The sequence below is a fragment of the Macaca nemestrina genome, chromosome 13 (genome assembly GCF_043159975.1).
Source record: "Macaca nemestrina isolate mMacNem1 chromosome 13, mMacNem.hap1, whole genome shotgun sequence".
In the NCBI taxonomy this organism is placed as follows: Eukaryota; Metazoa; Chordata; class Mammalia; order Primates; family Cercopithecidae; genus Macaca; species Macaca nemestrina.
Genome location: NC_092137.1, coordinates 106513293 through 106533261, shown reverse-complemented (window position 1 = coordinate 106533261; position 19969 = coordinate 106513293). Strand labels below are relative to the sequence as shown.

Genomic DNA, 19969 nt, shown 5'->3' with positions numbered 1-19969 from the left:
CCTGAGAATCTGGAACTTCAGTACATGCAAGGCAGAGGGTACCTTACCTACATGTCAGCTCCCAATTAAAAGCTTGGGCACTGAGTCTCTGATGAGCTTCCCTGGTAGACAACCTCAACCTGTACCTCATATCATAATCAAAATTACTTTGAAATGAATTATGTAAGTATACATAAAAACTAAAACTTTGGAGGCTTTTAGAGAGAAGTAGAAGAGATTATCTTCATGATGGGGTTAGACAAATGGTTTTTTTATAGGAATAGAGAATAACTATAAAAGAAAAAACTGACAAATCAGATATTATTTAACATTGTAAAATCTTCTGCTCATCAAAACTATTTCTAAGAAAATGAATATGCAAGCCACAGACTGGGAGGGATATTTGCAAAAGAAATCTGACAAAGAACAGGTTTCCAGAATGCATAAAAAACTCCAGCAACGCAGTAATAAAAATACAAAATTTTTTAAAAAATAAGCAAAGGACATGCACAGACACTTCACAAAAAGATAGATGGAGGACCAATAAACCAACGAAAAAGTTATCAACATCAATAGCCAGCAGAGAAATGCAAATTTAAACAAGATATCATTACATATTCATCAGCAGCACTAAAATTTAAGAAACTAACATCACTACATATCAGTGAGATGTGCAACAGCCAACACTCTCAAACACTGCTGGTCAATGTGTCAAATGGTACAGCCGCTTTGGGAAAAGATTTATTAGTTCTAACAAAACTAAATATACCATCTACCCTATGCCTCAGTCACTCCAACCCTACCTAACAGGGTCGCAAATGGAATACACAGGTTGAGGATCCCTAATCTGAAAATCCAAAATCCAAAACGCTCAAAATCCGAACCTTTTTGAACATTAACATGATGCCCAAAGGAAATGCTCATTGGAGTATTTCGGACGTCAGAGTTTCAGATTAGGGATGCTCAACCAGTAAGTATAATTTCAAGTATTCCAAAATTCAACAACGCTTCTGGTCCCAACCATTTCAGATAAGAAATACTCAATCTGTATCACCTAATAATAAGAACGAGAATGAACTAAATATACTCAATATCTTGAAAACGCTGAAAGAAGTCTTATACAAAAGGGTATATGCTATATGTGACTTCATTAATATAAAGTTCTACATCAGGAAATTAATACATTTTTGGGGAAAAACAAAATTCATATTGGTTACCCTGGGGGTAGGGGTGAACGCACAAAGGGGAAAGGGGCACAAGGGACAGAGGCTGGTTTCCACAGGCCTATGTGTTAGTCAAATCTTATTCAATAGGATACTTAAAATTGGTGCATTTCACAATATATAAATTTTATCTTAAAAGGAAAAAATGTAAATATCAATTATAGTATGGTACAATTTCAGGATGGAGTACATTACTGTTTGGAACTAACATTGAAATTCATCAAAAAATGTTGGATTAGGTAGAGGAATAGATAAGTGGATAAGTGATTAAACATGTTTATACCATAAAATATTATTGTAGAGTCTACTGGTGATGTGGATGTTCATATAAACTTCTTTCAACCTTTGAGATTTTTCTTCTGAAAATACTGAAAGAAACAATCTACATAAAGAAACTGAGACCACTGGGCATGGACAGTTGACTAAGGGCAGTGGTTAGTTACAATATTCAATTTTGAGTTTTTACCAAAAAAATCCGTTTATTTTTAACTAGTATACTTGGCTTATCGAATAAACATGATATAAAGTAATTAAAAGAGTTATTATATTAGGAGATCTAAAATTGTCATGAAGTAAAATAGCATCTTAGAAATGTGTATTTAGGCCGGGCATGGTGGCTCACACCTGTAATCCCAGCACTTTGGGAGGCCAAGGAGGGCAGATCACAAGGTCAGGATATCGAGACCATCCTGGCTAACACGGTGAAACCCTGTCTCTACTAAAAATACAAAAAATTAGCTGGACGTGGTGGCGGGCGCCTGTAGTCCCAGCTACTCGGAGGCTGAGACAGGAGAATGGCAGGAACCCGGGAGGCAGAGCTTGCAGTGAGCCGAGATCGCACCACTGCACTCCAGCCTGGGCAACGGAGTGACACTCCATCTCAAAAAAAAAAAAATTAAAAGAAATGTGTATTTAATTATGATAAAAATATCAAGAACACTTTTTTAGAGTATTTTGGCAAACGTTTAGTTTTTTTCTTTCATTTTTTAACTGCCACACAACACTGATACTCATATTTAATTTTTAAAAACTACAATTTCTAGGGACCTGAGGCTAAAAGAGAAGACTGTGGTCTGTGCAGCACAGAATCTTAAAATGAAAGTTCTTAGGTCTTTAAGAAGTATCCTGATGATCAATATTGCCTTCATAAGAAAAAATATTTTACAGAATTTTGAAAAATCCCATAAGATATCATAATTTTATGCTACTAAAGATACAATATTTATTGTATGTACTTACTTGAGGAACATTGCTGTCAACCCACTTGGAATTTGGTAAAATATCATCCCACAAAATCAGGCATCGAGCAAGTGTCTTAAAAATGCAACAGAGATAAAATTAATTAGAGCAGGTAAAGTTCACAGACTTTATAACAATGATAATAACAAACAGAACAATTTAAGAATCAGTTCCCGACTGATGAGAATTTTGAAAAATAAGTATATGCAAATACAGGAAAAATAAGTATATGCAAATGCTTAGGGCACTAAGCATCAGTGCCCTAATGCTTACAGGCACTAATAAACCTATTGTAAGTCGAAAATACCTTAAGCTGAAAATACATTTAGGCCAGGCTCAGTGGCTCATGCCTGTAAACCTAGCACTTTGGGAGACCATGGCGGGCAGATCACTGAAGGTCAGGAGTTCGAGACCAGCCTGGCCAACATGGTGAAACCCCATCTCTACTAAAAATACAAAAATTAGCCGAGCATGGTGGCACATGCTAGTAGTCCCAGCTACTCAGGAGGCTGAGGCACAAGAATAGCTTGAACCCTGGAGGCGAAGGTTGCAGTGAGCCAAGATGGTGTCACTGCACTCCAGCCTGGGCAACAGAGCGAGACTCCATCTTATTAAAAAAAAAAGAAAAAAAAAAAAGGAAAAAGAAAACACATTTAATACACCTTGCCTGCCAAACATCACAGCTCGACCTAGCCTATCTTAAACATGCTCCGAACACTCACATTAGCCTATAATTGAGTGAAATTACTATAAATTCTCATAGTAAACTGTGGAGGATGGGTCATTTACCCTCACGACTGCATGGCTGACTGGGAGCTGCAGCTTGCTGCCGTTACCCAACACCAGGAGAGCGTCATACCGCCAGGAGTACGAGAAAAAATTAAAATTCAAAATTGGAAATACAGTTTCTACTGAATGAGTACCACTTTCACACTATGGTTAAGTTAAAAATCCTAAGTTGGGAACCATCTGTAGTATCAACCTAAACTACTCATTAAAATAAAGTTTTAAATTTTAACAAAGAAAAACTAAAATTGAGTTGAACATCATCAAAGTTTAGAGGGCTTGGGGGGTACTTTTTAAAACGTACTCTGGAAAAGAAAAAAAAATCACAAAGGAAAGAATCATAGCTCTATCTACATCATAATTTAAAAGCTTCCATATGCTCATTTTAAACATCAGAAAAAAAAGAATTAGAGGGAAAATTTTAGACAATTAAGTCAAATTGTTATTTTCTTTAGATTCAACCTTAACAGTATTATTACATCCCTGATAGTAATCCAAAAATGTAAAATAAAGCAGTAAAAAAGTCCTCATCATTTGTTGCTTTTTAGGAAGTTTTTTTTTTTTTTTTTTTTTGAGACGGAGTCTCGCTCTGTCACCCAGGCTGGAGTGCAGTGGCCAGATCTCGGCTCACTGCAAGCTCCGCCTCCCAGGTTCACGCCATTCTCCTGCCTCAGCCTCCCGAGTAGCTGGGACTATAGGCGCCCGCCACCTCGCCCGGCTAGTTTTTTGTATTTTTTAGTAGAGACGGGGTTTCACCGTGTTAGCCAGGATGGTCTCGATCTCCTGACCTCGTGATCCGCCCGTCTGGGCCTCCCAAAGTGCTGGGATTACAGGCGTGAGCCACTGCGCCCGGCCTTTAGGAAGTTTTGAATGATAATGTGAGAAAGTGAAACATCACTCCAAGTATTATATATCAATGTGGTTACCTTTCTTGGGATTCCCAAAGTCCTATTTGCGAAATTTCAAATGAACACTGCCAATTAGATATGCATGACAAATTAAAAATAAAAGGCTCTCTTGTAAAGACATTTGTGTTTGCTATTTATTCATTTATTCATTCATTCATGGAGACCAGCCTATGTTGCCCAGGCTGGTCTCAAACTCCTGGGCTCAAGCAATCCTCCTGTCTCAACCTTCTGAAGTGCTGGGATTACAGGCATAAGCCACTGTGCCCGGCTTACAAGCTAAGTTTAAGAACCATAAACAGACTTCTCATGTTAACACAAATGAAAAATGACAAAGCATACCCTAAGCAAGAGAAATTCCGGCTTCACGAAGTCCAACAAATACATGGTGTCAGGGGCTCGCAGCCAATCCGCAATAGATCTGGTGGTGGAGGAAAACAGTAAGGGACACTGCTCAAGTAGAGAGCAAGACAATCAAGAATCTCAAGATCTGTTTCAAAACATTTCTTCCCACTCCACTACTGCTCTACACATTTTTCACAATACTTTACACCTTCTAACGTAATAGTTATTATAGATGTACATGTATGTCTTACTATAACATAAGCTCCATGAGGGCAGATATTTTTAGTTTTGCTCAATGAAATATCCCCAGTGCCAAGGAAGCACTGCCCTACACATTCATCCAAACAGTAAATGATAAATACCTATTTTTAAACACTTCGTTAATTCTGCACACATTTACTTTTTCTAAAGGGAAAAATGTAGAACACTGAAAAGTTCCTTGAATCTTAGAATTTTTTTTTAATTAGTAGACTTAATACATGGCATAATGTCCTGTACTCAACTTACTCTTCTATGCAAAGTGTAAGCATAAATGCCAAAGGTCTACTTTCAAGCGTCAGCACTAATATAGCAAGTTGGGAAGGTAGATGGTTTGGTAATTACAAAAGCTCTTGAAGTAGGCAAAAACCATTGTTTTACAGGTAACCAAGATCAGACTAATGATAAGTACTTCTGACTTAACCAGTCCTCACAGCAATATGCTAAACTGATGAAAACAAACAGGGGCATTGTTTGGGTATTACTGACATCAACTACAAAACAGAAATGAACAGAAATTGAAAACTATATTGTCAAATACCATTAAAATAGCCAAATATATTATATCTAGGTAAAATCTTTATAACTTCAAATATTGCAAGTTTTCCTCCAAAAACTTACAGTATTTGAAAGGAAAATCAGCTTAATCCAGTACAGGAGAAATAAACACATGAGATAACTGAATTTTACAACCAAGGTGAGAGAGGATATCACACTATCATGGCGGAAGGAAGGGTGGGTGGGTAGAAATACCTGTTATTGGTTTTCAAGTAGATCATAGCCAAAGCTAGAGTAGCACCTGGACAAGTCACATCCACATTTATGGTATCTCCCTCCTATTGAAAGAAGAGTTTATGCATGTAAAAGAGCTCTGAATTATTATAAAATTCCTCTGAATACTAGACTAGCTATGCTTAAAATTAACATATTTACCAGTGTTAGTATGAACACTAGTATTTCCCAATTAACTTCCTAGCTTCCAGACTTTTGATCTGTCACTTTGATGTGTACTTACTTTGATTTGATAACTTGGCGATTTATGTTTCTCCCTATGCATTCCTGTTTGAAAGCGCCTATGTCCTCCAACCATGTACTGATAGAGCTGCTCAGGCACGTTGAGATCAGACATACCTATCAAATTGCTGCCATGCTGGAAAAGACGGTAACAGACAAGCCAAAAGAAATCTTATGGAGGAAGATCCACAACATATACCCATAACTATAAAAATGAACTAACTTACCTCAAAGCAGGTTATTTCAGGTTTTGGGTTTTTTTATTTCCAATTTAAAGCAAACATTAATCATGAGTTAATAAATCATGAGTTATTAATGTTTAATAATTCTCACAAAAGTTTTAATACATGAATGTTCAACTTTAAGTACTGTCTTAAAATACGTAAGAGCTTTAGAGTTAGTTACATTTAACAATAAAGAAAAATATTAGTTATATAATTGAAACCTGAACTGTAAATACCTGAATACTTTCATTATTGTACGTAAGAATTTTTCCAACAACAATAACTATGATAATGATAGTAATTTATTGAATGTATGCTCTGGGTCAGGTACTATTCTGTGTGTTTAACATGAATGAACAGCCATATCAAATAGCTACTATTAAAACCCCATTTTATAAATAAGGAAAGTGTGGCATAGAGGGATTAAGCCCAAGGTTATACAGCTATTATAGTAAGTTGCAGGGCTACATATAAAACATGGCCATCAACAATCCATGAAGCTGATCAAGCAATAGACAATAATGTAGTTAAATGACTTGACTCACTAGTTAGGACCAGAATTCAAGTTGCAATTCCTGTGTGATTACTTTTTTTTTTGAGAGAGTCTCGCTCTGTCGCCCAGGCTGGAGTGCAGTGGCATGATCATGACTCACTGCAAGCTCCGCCTCCTGGATTCCCATCATTCTCCTGCCTCAGCCTCCCAAGTAGCTGGAACTACAGGTGCCCGCCACCATGCCTGGCTAATTTTTTTATATTTTTAGTAGAGACAGGGTTTCACTGTGTTAGCCAGGATGGTCTTGAACTCCTGACCTCGTGATCCACCCGCCTCGGCTTCCCAAAGTGCCTGGATTACAGGTGTGAGCCACCACACCCAGCCAATTCTTTTCCATTATACTACCAGCCTCTTTAGCTCATGTGCCAGTGTGAATTCAAGGCCCCAACAGATGGTCAACCACAGGGTGGATTTTCAGAACACACATGAGAAAAAATTCCTTCCACTATAACTTTTTTTTTCTTTTGAGATGGAGTCTCGCTCTTGTTGTCCAGGCTGGAGTGCAATGGTGCGATCTTGGCTCACCGCAACCTCTGCCTCCTGTGTTCAAGTGATTGTCCTGTCTCAGCCTCCTGAGTAGCTGGGATTACAGGCATGTGTCACCACACCCGGCTCATTTTGTATTTTTAGTAGAGACGGGGTTTCCCCATGTTGGTCAGGTTGGTCTCGAACTTCCGATCTCAGGTGACCTGACTGCCTCGGCCTTATAACTTTCTTTATATCATTTAGTTTGACCATAACAATGTATTGGTGGTTTTTTAAGGGGAACCACATTTCAAGTGAAACAATCATTTAATGAAATGTTTCTGGTAATTCTGTACACATCTCTTGGATGCAGTTAAAGACGGGTCAATCTGATATTGCATTCTGTCACAAGGAAGATGTTACTGGGAAACATTCTGGGATACACAGTGAACACCACCATGGCAAAAGGGGGTTAGGGTTTGTTTCAGGCAGCTACTATAGACTCTTAAGGCTCCCGATCATATACGTTTTCACTGTTTTCTGTTTTCAATCATAGTGGGCTGTCACTTATTCATTGTATGTCTTGAACACTTGGGAAAAAAAAAAAAAAACTTCATTCCCTTTAGTTTGTTCATGAACACTGTAAGCTGGAGGAAAATAAATCTTAAAGTCTCACTCTTGACCACAGTTTCTCTCCATTTGCATATCTGGTACTTTGAAAAATATCCAAAAAGACAAGAGAGCTGGGCAGCAGATTAAGTCATAGTAAGGGACAGTATTCAGGTTTAGGTGTCAAGGTTATTTGTTTCAACATGTAGATGTCCTAACTGAAGCATGGGAAGGCACAGACTAGGCTTACCCCCAAGCAGACCATGCCCAGGGCCAAGCCAGCAGCTAAGGAGTATGACTCTCTGTCAGTGCAGTATTCCATTTCAGGACCAGGAGGCCGTCCTGTAAAAAGAAAAGCGACACAGTTCAAACTAGCCTCTCAAAATCGCAACTCATAAAAATCTTAGAATTAACTTTCTAGCAAGTTGCACTGGCGATACGAATGGAATATAACTCCATTCAGAAAGTTATGACACTATGGTGTCCACAAATGTAGGCTTACCTACCTAAAAAAAAAAGGGGGGCCCAAAATAGTTTTTATTTTGCCAATTTAAGTCTTTATAAGCAATGATATTCAAATACTATGAAACTTTGAGTCTTACCAAAAAAAATTACCAAGTAATAGAAAACATTTTTAAAGGGAAGAGTATTCAAAAAAAAGTTTCATTTTTTTAAAAAACATCTCGGCTGAGTGTGCTGGCTCATGCCTGTAATCCCGGCACTTCGGGAGGCCGAGGCAGGTGGATCACTTGAGGTCAGGAGTTCGAGATCAGCCTGGCCAACATGGTGAAACCATGTCTCTACTAAAAATACAAAAATTAGCCAGGGTGGCAGGTGCCTATAATCCCAGCTACTCGGGAGGCTGAGGCAGAAGAATCACTTGAACCCGGGAGGCAGAGGTTGCAGTGAGCCGAAATCAGGTCACTGCACTCCAGTCTGGGCGACAGAGTGAGACAGCATCGCAACAACAGCTACAACAAAATATCTTACATTTTGCTTTCATTACTTTCAAATTCACTCATCACATGTGGCGAAACATGTTCAAATGATGATAATGAATAAGGCGGTCACTTGCTTATATTATTGTTGAATATTATGTTTCAACATTTATTTCGAGTCTATATAATAATGAGCCCTACTATGGCAGAATTTCTGTGCATTGATCTCAGAAGTCTGACTGGATATAAAATTCATACTTTTAAAAAGCACCCTATAACCCTAATGCTACCTTGTTGAAAATGACAAAATGTACTATGTATTAAAACCCTTCCCTCTGAAAAAAATTTTCACACTCCTGAAATTTTATCCCGATAGGAAAAAAATGCAATTAAAAAAAAAAAAAGAAAAAAGGCTGGGCGTGGTGGCCCTTGCCTATAATCCCAGCACTTAGGGAGGCCAAGACAGGAGGATTACTTGAGGTCAGGAGTTTAAGACAAGTCTGGCCGACATGGAGAAATCTCATCTCTACTAAAACTACGAAAGTAGCCAGGCATGCCGGCAGACACATGTAATCCCAGCTACTTGGTAGGCTGAGGCATGAGAATTACTTGAACCCTGGAGGCAGAGGCTGCAGTGAGCTGAGATCACGCCACTGCACTCCAGCCTGGGCGACAGAGCACGACTCTGTCTCAAAATAAATAAATAAATAAATAAATAAATAAATAAATAAATAAAATTAAAGAAAAAAAAAATCACACAAAGGTAATCAGTGTAATGTTTATACATAACAACAAAGGATTATTAAAACAATCTAAAAAGTTCTAAAAGTTAACCAAAAAAAGCATTTTACAGACCATCAACTCAATGAGTATTATACAAAATTTGTTTTAAAAACCACTTATAACAATGATCTATACAAACAGAATTTTTAATGTACATTCTGAGAGTAATCCTATAAAAAGGCACATACATATGAATTAAAGATGAAATCTTCTATATACAGTATGAAAGAAGTATGCCACAGCTGTGAGACTGTGCAGTGACATCATTAGACATCATCATCATAATCATGATGTAGCCAAAGAATGGTAAACTACTTTCCAGACGAACATGCTTTAACAACCAGTGTTGAATATTTTCTGAATAACTGTTTTTCAGATCTCTAACTTATGCTACTATGTATTTTGATAGCAGAAACATTTCAACTTTGGGAATAATTTCATCTATCATTACAATAGACTAAATTATGGGTCCCGGTCTTCACTGGTTCTCTCTTAGGTTTCTGTCAACACCACGAGAGAAACACACCCTCCAGCCTGGGTCCCAGAATAAGGCAGGTGAGGCAGAACAGCAGCAGAGCAGCCAGCTACACAGCTACAGCCTAAAGCAGAGCTGCCTGGGCCAATGTTATGCCTGTATGTATGAAGCATCACTGTGGCAATAGCTATCTGATACCATTATACTAAATAATACATCTTTAACAATATATTCAGAAATGCATACAGAAAAGATCTTGAATAGGACATACAAATATGTAACTAAATTGTTGAGCATATTAATAATGCCAATAACACTTCCATTAGGCAGAAAAAGACAACACATAATACAGATTTCCAAAAAGTCTGGACCGAGTAAGAAACAGAGACACTTCACTGAAGTGAGTGTGTGGACCTTACCATTTCCAGGTTCATCACCAACATACCCACCAGCATGTAAAGGAGGAAAGCAGGAGTCAATTACTCGACTTCTATTGGAAGTGCTGTATCCAACACAGTAAACACTGTGATGTGTATAGTTTAGTGTCTCTCAGGGACCAAAACAATCTACTCTTTGAGTTTTAAGTGCAGGCCACTGCTAGACATTGCTGGTATAGACATAGCAGGATAAACAGCATACTCTCATATGATTAAAACCACAGGTACCTCATTAAATGTGACCACTGGAATTCAGTAATAAGCTAGCAAATAAATATGGAGGTTAATAACCTGAAGTTACATCAGCCTTGGATAACATTACTTAGAGATTTTTTTTTTAATTAGTACTAGATCATTCTTTGCTCACAAAAGCTACTATTGTCTTTCCTTAATTTTTATAATTTTACTATCATTTTTACTTGGATTTATGTGGAGTGGAAAGTGCATGCCTATGAAGATTCAGCACTATTAATCCCATACCTATCTCAGCCAACAGGACCTCTGCAGTATGTCTGTGAGCTGTCCCTTGATACACAAGGCCAATGCCAACCACTGCGGCCACTTGGACGTTGTGAGGAACATCCAGCTCTGTGGACGTTGGGGGTAAGAGAGCAGGAATGTGAATGCTAAGAAGCCGAGTAATAGACATATCCATGGTGCCTAGTTTTGCAGCAGAAACACCAAGCAGCAGTCCAATGCTTGTCATTTCATGGCCCTAAGATAGAAACAAAACAAATATGTAGTTTAAAATAAAATACTGCCTGCCACTTTCAAGAAGTACTTTTATGTTGACAGGCACAATGAGAGGCACAGAGAATATAGTGGTAAACTAAACAAACATGGTCCTTGCTCTCATGGACCTAATGTCTTAATAGGAAAAAAAAGTGTTAAATTAAAAAATATAAACAAATATATTATTAAAAAGTAGTACAATAAGAAAGTACAAAGTATTATGAAAGAGTATTTTAAAAGAGCTTAATTTAGATTGGGAGGGACTAGAGGATTATTAGGGATGAAATCTCTAAAGATTATACAAAGAAATTTATATTATGACCTGAAGGATGAAAACAAATTAGCCAGGAACAGTAGCAGGAAAGGGGACACTCAAGTTTAGAAGGTGAGGAAGACTGTTTCAGGTAATAAAACAGCATATAAATGGTTCTGAGGTGATTCAGAAATAAACCCTCGCATTGACATCAACTGACCACAAGAGTGCCAAGACAATTCAATAGGTAAAGGGCAGTCTTCAAAAAACAGTGCTGGAAAGACACACGCAAAAGAATGAGGCTGGACTCAACACAATATAACAAGTGTTGGCAAAAATATGGAGAGACTGGAACTCTCATGTATAGCTGACAGGGTTGTAAAATGGTGCAGTCATTATGCAAAACAGTTTACAGTTCCTCAAAAAGTTAAACAGTTACCATATAACCCAGCAATTCCACTCCTAAGTATGTACCCAAGAGTAATGAAAACATACATCCGCACAACACGTATACAAATGTTCACAGCAATATTATTCGTAATAGCTAAAAAGTCCAAATAACCCAAATATCCATCAACTTATGAATAAATGTACATTCATAAAATAAAACATTTATTCAACAACAAAGAGGAATGAATTGCTGATAGATGGTACAACACGGATGAACCCTGAAATTACCAGGCTAAGTGAAAGAAGCCCATCCTAAAAGACCACATTTTGTATGACTCCATTTATACGAAAGGTATAGAAAAGGCAAACCCATAGAGATGGAGGATAAATGGTTGGCAGGAGCTGAAGTGAAGGTGGGGGTGGGGTGGAGGAATGGGGAGTGGGCACAAGAGGAATGCTAGTGGGTACAAGGTTCCTTTATGGGTGAAGAAAATGTTCTAAAATTAACAGCAGTGATGGATGTACAACTCTGTGAATATACTAAAAACCACTGCACTATACACTTTAAACAGTGAATTATATGGTATGTGAATTTTATATATTTATATAAATAAAGATTCCTTAAAAAAAAATAAGGCTGTGAAGTGAAAGAGTTTAGTTTGCCAGGGAGCTAAAATAGCCAATCTGTATGGTTAGAGCGTGGGGGAGCAAGAAGAAGAGTGGGGCTAGGTGCAGAGCCTTACGCCTATAATCCCAGCACTCTGGAAGCCCGAGGCAGGCAGATCACCTGAGGTCAGGAGTTCAAGACCAGCCTGGCCAACATGGTGAAACCCCGATTCCATCAAAAATACAAAAATTACCCAGGTGTGATAGTGCACACCTGTAACCCCAGCTACTTAGGAGGCTGAGGAAGGAGAATCACTTGAACGTCAGAGGCGGAGGTTGCAGTGAGATGAGATCTCACCACTGCACTCTAGCCTAGGTGACAGAGCAAGACTCCATCTCAAAAAAAAAAGAACAGTGGTAACAACTAGGACTGCAGAAGTGAATAGGATCACACCAGCTCCTAGAATGTATATTAAGAGCAATGGTTGATCCCTCTTTCTCCTCTGGTGTTGGGAATGTTGACCTTGTTTTAAACCAGTTTCCCTTCACAGAAGTTCAGCCATTGTATGGCATCAGAATAAGGTCCTGGGGCAACTAAAGGTATCTGGCCAAGGGTACCTTGGTGTTATCCGAAGGACCCTAGACTGGCCCCCAGTCCCCGACAGCCTGTGCCGGTGTCGGACAAAGACTTCCAATCTTTCCTATCATGTTTTCCCTACTGCTTTTCTCAGAAATGTTACTTAGTTATGTGTCTCTTTGATAAATTGCTTCTTTTCATGGCAGGATGCTGGGTTATGCCTGATGAAGCTAAATAAACTGCCAGCCAAATGAACATTATAGACAAATAATATGCAGGAACCCCCTGGATTCATCTTAGTCTCAAGCTTATATAGAATTCAGACAGAGAAATCAAAGGCAGTCAACAAGGAGGGTCAAGGCTGAGTGCAGGTGAACGGGACGGTTCCTGCTGGCTTGATCCTCCCCTGGTCATGAATGGCGGCTGCGAGCACATCCACGACCAAGGCAAGCCTGAGAGATGCCTTGGACTCCAGGACGGCAGAGGGAAAGACTAAGGATGCGTTTTTCTCCCCTCTCTCTTTCTAAATGGGTAGCCTGCACTCCTCTCAAGTGCATCTTGAGACACTGGGACTCCTTCGATCCTCAGACTCTGAAGAAAAAATGCCTGGCATTTATCAGTACCAAGGCTTGGCCCAGCTAGAAGTTGGAAGATGGGCAGACCTAGTCAGCTGGGGAAAATATTAATTATAATACTATCCAATAGCTAGATCTCTTCTACCGCAGAGAAGGAAAATGGTCAAAAATCCCATATGTATAGGCCTTTTTTGCCCTGCGGGATAACCCCAAGCTCTGTCAGCAATGTAGAACAGACCCTGCACTTACAGCAGTGATATCCAGCAAGGCAGACTTAATCCAGACAGAGGGGAAAAAACAGTCTGTCTCCTTAGAGAAGGAGGCAGAGGCCCCTGCACCAGCCCAGGTCCCAGCTCCTCTTGGATCATCTTGTCCCCCTTATCCAGGCCCCCTTTTGACCCTCATCCTGTTAGAACAGTTCTATCTGGATACGCTCCAGCATCACTTCTTCCTTTGCAGGAAATGCCTAGTGAATGTGGTCCTATCAAAGTACAAGTCCCCTTTTCTTCACAAGATTTGAGGCAGATAAAAGGAAATCTAGGAAAATTTTGTCGATCTTGATAGGTATATTGAAGCCTTTCAGAACCTTACTCAAGTGTTTGAGCTTTCATGGAAGGCTATCATGTTACTTCTCAACCAGACTTAGAGCTTCAGAGAAGCAGACGGCTTTACAGGTTGCTGAGACAATTGGAGATAAAATGTTTGCATCTTATTACGGCACCTACCAAAAAGGGGAAGAAATCAGGGAGCCCTTTCTGACAGTCAAACAGGCTGCACCCACCAAAGATCCTCAATGGGACTCAGACACTGCTCTAGGAAAGTGGCAGAGAAAACATTTTCAGGCATGCATACTGGAAGGTCTGAGAACTAGAGCCAAGTCTCTCAATTACATTAAGTTATCAACCATAAACCAAGGGTCTGAAGAGAACCCTTCTGTTTTCCTGGAAAAACTGAGACAGCCTTTAATTAAACACACATCTCTCTCCTGACTCTATAAAAGGACAGTTAATTTTGAAAGACAAGTTTATAACCCAAGCAGCCCCAGATATTAGAAGAATGCTGCAAAAACTTAGCTATTGGACCAGATAGTACCCTAGAGAACCTCCTGAAAGTCACCACCTTGGTCTTTTATAATCAGGACCATGAGGAAGCCCAAGAAAAAGGAAAAAAAGGAACGAAAAAAAGGCAGAGGCACTAATAGCTGCCATACAGGCATATAAACCTCTGGATCCCCAAGGAGCTTCTCCTTCTATGACCAGCTGTTATCAGTGTAGGGGTACTAGAAGAGAGACTGCCCTCGATACCGGAAGCAGCCCCCACGGCCCTGTTCAATCTGTAAGGGAGACCACTGGAGGATAAACTGCCTCAGAGACGTCCGTCTCCAGGTTCAGAGCCGGCTTCTCAAATGGTCCAACAGGACTGCTGGGTCCCAGGGCTCCCCTCCCCAGCTCTGACAGCTCAGGCTGTATTATCATCCATGAGTCCTGGGTGATTCTGGAGGCCAAAGGGACTTAGACGATGGACTTCCTCCTCAATACCAGAGCAGCCATTCCTGTCCTCCTCTCCAAACCGGGCTTCCCCTCCTCCCTTAGCACGACTGTGAGGGGCATCTCAGGAAAGCCTCTGACCAGATATTTTTCTCAACCCCTTAGCTGTACCTAGGGAGACCTTTTGTTTACCTATGGCTTTTAAATCATACCTGAAAGCCCAACTCCTCTGAGGTAGGGATATTTTAGCTCACAAGGGAACCACCATCCTTACGGCTCCAGGACAGACTCTTTGCCTCCCTCTGGTAGAGACTGATATTAATCCAGAGGTTTGAGCAATTCAGGAAAAACTGGCTGAGCTACAACAGTCTCACCGGTCCAAATCCATCTCAGGGATCCCATCTTCTTCCCTAATCAAAGACAATATCCCCTAAAAACAGGAGCTAGGAAAGGGCTAGAAGCCATCATTAATAACCTAAGGATGCAGGGCCTTGTTAAACCCTGCAACAGTCCTTGTCCCCAATATCGGGAGTACAGAAACCCAACAGGGAATGGAGACTGGTCCAGGATCTCTACCTCCTTAATGAGTAATTGGTGTAATGAACCAATTTACCCAGTGGTTCCCAATCCCTATACTTTGTTAACTTAGATACCAGAGGAAACTAAATGGTTTGCATTCTTGGAATTAAAAGACGCTTTTTTCTGCATACCGTTATACCCCAACTCCCAAAACTTGTTTGCATTCAGGGATCCCTCCAACCAGACTACCCAGCTAACCTGGGTGGTGTTACCGCAGGGATTCCAAGACAGCCCCCACCTGTTTGGGCAGGCATTGTCAAAAGATCTCTCTGAGTTCTTTCAAACTCAAGTTAAAGTCTTAATATGTAGATGACACTCTCCTCTGTGCCCCAACTGAGGAAATTTCTCAGAAAGGCAGTAAGGCTCTTCATAAATTTCTAACTGACGGAGGACATAAAGTTTCAAAGTCCAAGGCTCAACTCCCTCAGACTTCAGTGAAGAACCTAGGCCTGGTCTTGTCAGAAGGGACCAGGGCACTGGGCAAGAAGAGAATTGGACCCACTTTCTCTTCCCCTCTCCCCAAGACCCTCAGCTAACTAAGGAGATTATCGGGCATTACTGGATTCTGCAGCCTATGGTCAGAAATCTAATTAAAGGCATTGCAATGCCTAATTATAACATATCTAATGATCTAGGGGGACATGCCCATGACAACCCTATTTTGCAAAATCCTGGAATAGAACACTCCATTTTCAGAGGTTTTCTTTCTGTCCTTTCTAGGTTTCCCTAATATACGGGCATGGATTTTCCCCCTTTTAGTTCCTCTTTATGCTCTCATTGCAATACTCACATTTGGTTCATGTGTACTTAACCTCCTTGTAAAACGTGTTTTTTCTCACCTAGAGGCCATCAAACTCCAAATGGTCATGCAAATGGAACCTCGGTTGATGGCTCCCTTTTACCAGGGACCCTTAGATAGGCCTGTAAGAGAGACCTGACTGCTGCTTCCCAAAACAACATCCTCTGTCAGCATGAAGCAGTTAGAACAGTCATCATGCCTATCCTAACAGCAGTTAGATGTACTTCTTCAGGGCGGGGATTGATAGCGATAGGAGGTAGGTAAGTTCTCAGGTGAAACTCAACCTTCAAGCCAAGGACAGTCGAAAGCCAGAAAACCAAGCTACAAGTTCCGGATACATCCATGGACCAGAGAGCTCTCATTCCTGTTTGGCACGCTCTCTCCTGATTGGTCCTTATCCTTCACCTACTTTACGTGTACCTGTCCTTCTCCAGTTGGTCCTCTACACTATCGTGCCTATTTCTAAATGGTGCTTTCTCAAGCATACCCACAGACCAATCAGCATGCATACTCATTTCACGCCCATAAGAACCCCTAGATTCAGCCTTGTGGCCGGCAACCCACCTTTGGGTCCCCTCTCGCTGTTGAGAGCTTTTCTGTCACTCATTAAATTCTACTCCGTCTTACTCAAAATAAAAAAAAAAGAGCAACGGGAGATCATTAATTAAATGGCTTTGACCAAGGAAGTGACATGCTCTGATTTACGCTTTAGAAAGATTATTCCATGTACTGTGAGACAAATGGTCTTAGAAGTATAAGAATGAAGAAAGAAGAGCAAACAGAGCAAGTAGGAGCTACTGCTAGCCAGGCACTGGGAGCACAGGCTCTCACCTTGGTCAAGTAGTCATGGATATTGAGAGTCGCCAGCTTGGTGAGGTGTCCATTCAGCCCCAGAGCCATGAGGAAGCCAGCATACTCATTGGCTAACTCCGCATGCTTGGGCTTATTGTAAACAATCCAAGCTGAGTCGATCTGGGAGGCAGGAGCTATCTTCAGGCCAGCAGCCACGCCATTATGAAAGCTGGCCCAGCTTGTCATGTTGGGAGGCACGTCGATGTTTCCACTATTAAGGTCGACTGTTGTGTTCCGAGGAGGGGCACGCCCTATCCAGCCAAACAAAATTTAACATTGAGAGAACAAAAATTCATAAAACCAAGACTAGATCTTTGAGACCAAGATTACTTACATTTTCTACATTCAAAACCATCAATGCCTGGGATGTTAGGTCTCTATGACCACTTACAACTTTTGTACATGTGAGTCAAACTTAATGCAAACTGGAAAAACCTTCACTGTCTAAACAGTTCATGGTCCTTTTTGTTAAAATGTATGAGGCTATATAATGAGATAACTGATACCAATTTAACATTATACAGAGATGATTGGGATAATCACTGCTTTGAAATCTTTCTTTCAAACAGTAGAGAGCTTAGAAACCAAAATGAAGACTAACATCACTGCTAAACTATACAAGTTATAAATCCCAACATCTGATGACATTGGTGTTAATTTCGAATGTTCTATCCTATATTTTTCCATGGACATTAAGGAAAAATGACATCTTAAGAAGAGACAAAAGCCAGGCCTGGTAGTGCACGCCTGTAGTCCCAGCTACTTGGGAGGCTGAGGCACGAGAATCACTTAAACCTTGGAGGTGGAGTTTGCAGTGAGCCAAGATCATGCCACTGCACTCCCACCTGGGCAACAGACAACTGCATCTCAAAAAAAAAAAAAAAAAAAAAAAAAAAGAACCTAAATAAATCTGCTACAGCTCTTACCTGTATATGCACCCCCCCTCTCTTTTTTTTTCTCTCTCTATATATACATACAGATACAGACATCTAATTATATGCTATTGTTTAAAATGTCTAGAGATAGCTTTATAAAAAGCATCCTTTTATAGACTTGAGTCACCCAGTGAACTTCAAAAGGGCATTCACTAGATTTACTTTTACGGTCCATTTATTTAAAAGCAATGTAAATTATATGTTCACAATGCTATATGTTCTCTATGAATTTTTTGTTGATTCTTTTCTTTTTGATCTACATTATATACAGCAAATATTGAATCTTTTTATATATATTTTGAATATTGTCTTAAGTCACGGATAAAATAATTAACATAAATATTTTAACTACTGCATAAAGTTATCCAGTTCACTGGAGCTTTGAAAATATCATTTTAGGCCGGGCGCGGTGGCTCAAGCCTGTAATCCCAGCACTTTGGGAGGCCGAGACGGGCGGATCACGAGGTCAGGAGATCGAGACCATCCTGGCTAACACGGTGAAACCCCGTCTCTACTAAAAAATACAAAAAACTAGCCGGGCGAGGTGGCGGGCGCCTGTAGTCCCAGCTACTTGGGAGGCTGAGGCAGGAGAATGGCGTAAACCCGGGAGGTGGAGCTTGCAGTGAGCTGAGATCCGGCCACTGGACTCCAGCCTGGGCGAAAGAGCGAGACTCCGTCTCAAAAAAAAAAAAAAAAAAAAAAAATCATTTTAAAAGAGTTCTAAGAATTATGTAAAATAAATTTTAAGTAGATGTTGAGTGTCTTATTTGTAGCATGTATACATATACACACAAAGCACAAAGTAAGACTAATTTGTCTTTACTAAACGCTTTTTGTACCTAAAAGCTAACTCAACTGCTAGTGTTAGCACCACAATGAGTGATAAGTTCGTAAGTTACACTTGCACTTTCTCAAAAAAGGCAGACATATCAATATGGAAAAACTGAATAACCTTTCTAAAACTTTCATTCATCATATGCATAAGACATAACACTCACACACAAGAGAAAATAAAATGCAAAAGGTGAGGTAAATTTCCTTCAGTGACAATGACAACATACAAAAGTACAACAGGTCACATCAGTGTGGATTAAGCAACTATTTAAGAAAATATTTTTTCCTAAATTAACAGGTAACCTTTCTTTTTGGCCTACCAGAATGACTAAAAGAATAAAACATTGGATTAATGTCATAAGCACATTTTAAATCATGCAAATTCAATTAAATGTATTCAGAAAAAAAGATGCATGTATATATTTTTTAGAACCCACCCAAGTATCACTTGAGTACTAAATCACCCAGATTGAATACATTTTAACATCAGCCAATTTTGCATGAGATTTTCTTTTTAACCCACATTTATTCTACGAAATCTTTCATATAAACAGTTGGAAAGACTACTAAAATGAACATCTATATACCATGCCTTCCATCAAGAATCAATAACTGTTACGATTTTGCCACTGGTGCTTTACCTCTGAGACAATTTAAATATTAAAAGCAACTCTGCTCACTATGTCCCTTAATGAGATTAGGGCTCAGAATAAGCATGATATGGAGATGGGAATGTGTTCTTCACTTAGTCAATCTCATTTCCTGCATGCTGCTCAAAGCACACGCTTTTCACAAATCTGAGTGGAACTCTGGATTTTTTAAAGTATGCAATTTAAAATACTGTACGATTATGTTCGCATATATTATATACTATTATACATTACATTATACTTTATATACTACTATATATATAATACACTACTACATACATTATACACACATTTTGTACAGGTTTCACAAAACCATATATACTACAATAGAGTTTCAATGGTAATTTCAACTATGCAATTGTCACCTTCAGAACACATTCAAATCAGCATTAGGTGGACATGCACTATAAAACTCACTGTAATCAAGACTATAACTACAGTTATATATGGCAGAAATAAAAACTCAT

The 19969-nt window shown here is 39.5% G+C and overlaps 1 protein-coding gene across 6 annotated transcripts in view; it reads right to left on the bottom strand.

The window, feature by feature from the left end:
- Positions 1-19969, bottom strand: part of LOC139357930 (anaphase promoting complex subunit 1) — a 131215-nt gene that overhangs the window by 40027 nt on the left and 71219 nt on the right. For all 6 annotated transcript variants that reach the window (XM_071077107.1, XM_071077103.1, XM_071077105.1 and 3 more), the window contains exons 28-34: positions 17063-17334; positions 10714-10948; positions 7851-7942; positions 5751-5885; positions 5489-5571; positions 4475-4553; positions 2442-2516 (exon numbers count right to left, since the gene is read on the bottom strand). In XM_071077107.1, coding sequence (XP_070933208.1) covers positions 2442-2516; positions 4475-4553; positions 5489-5571; positions 5751-5885; positions 7851-7942; positions 10714-10948; positions 17063-17334 — 971 coding nt within the window. The remainder of the gene's footprint in view (positions 1-2441; positions 2517-4474; positions 4554-5488; positions 5572-5750; positions 5886-7850; positions 7943-10713; positions 10949-17062; positions 17335-19969) is intronic.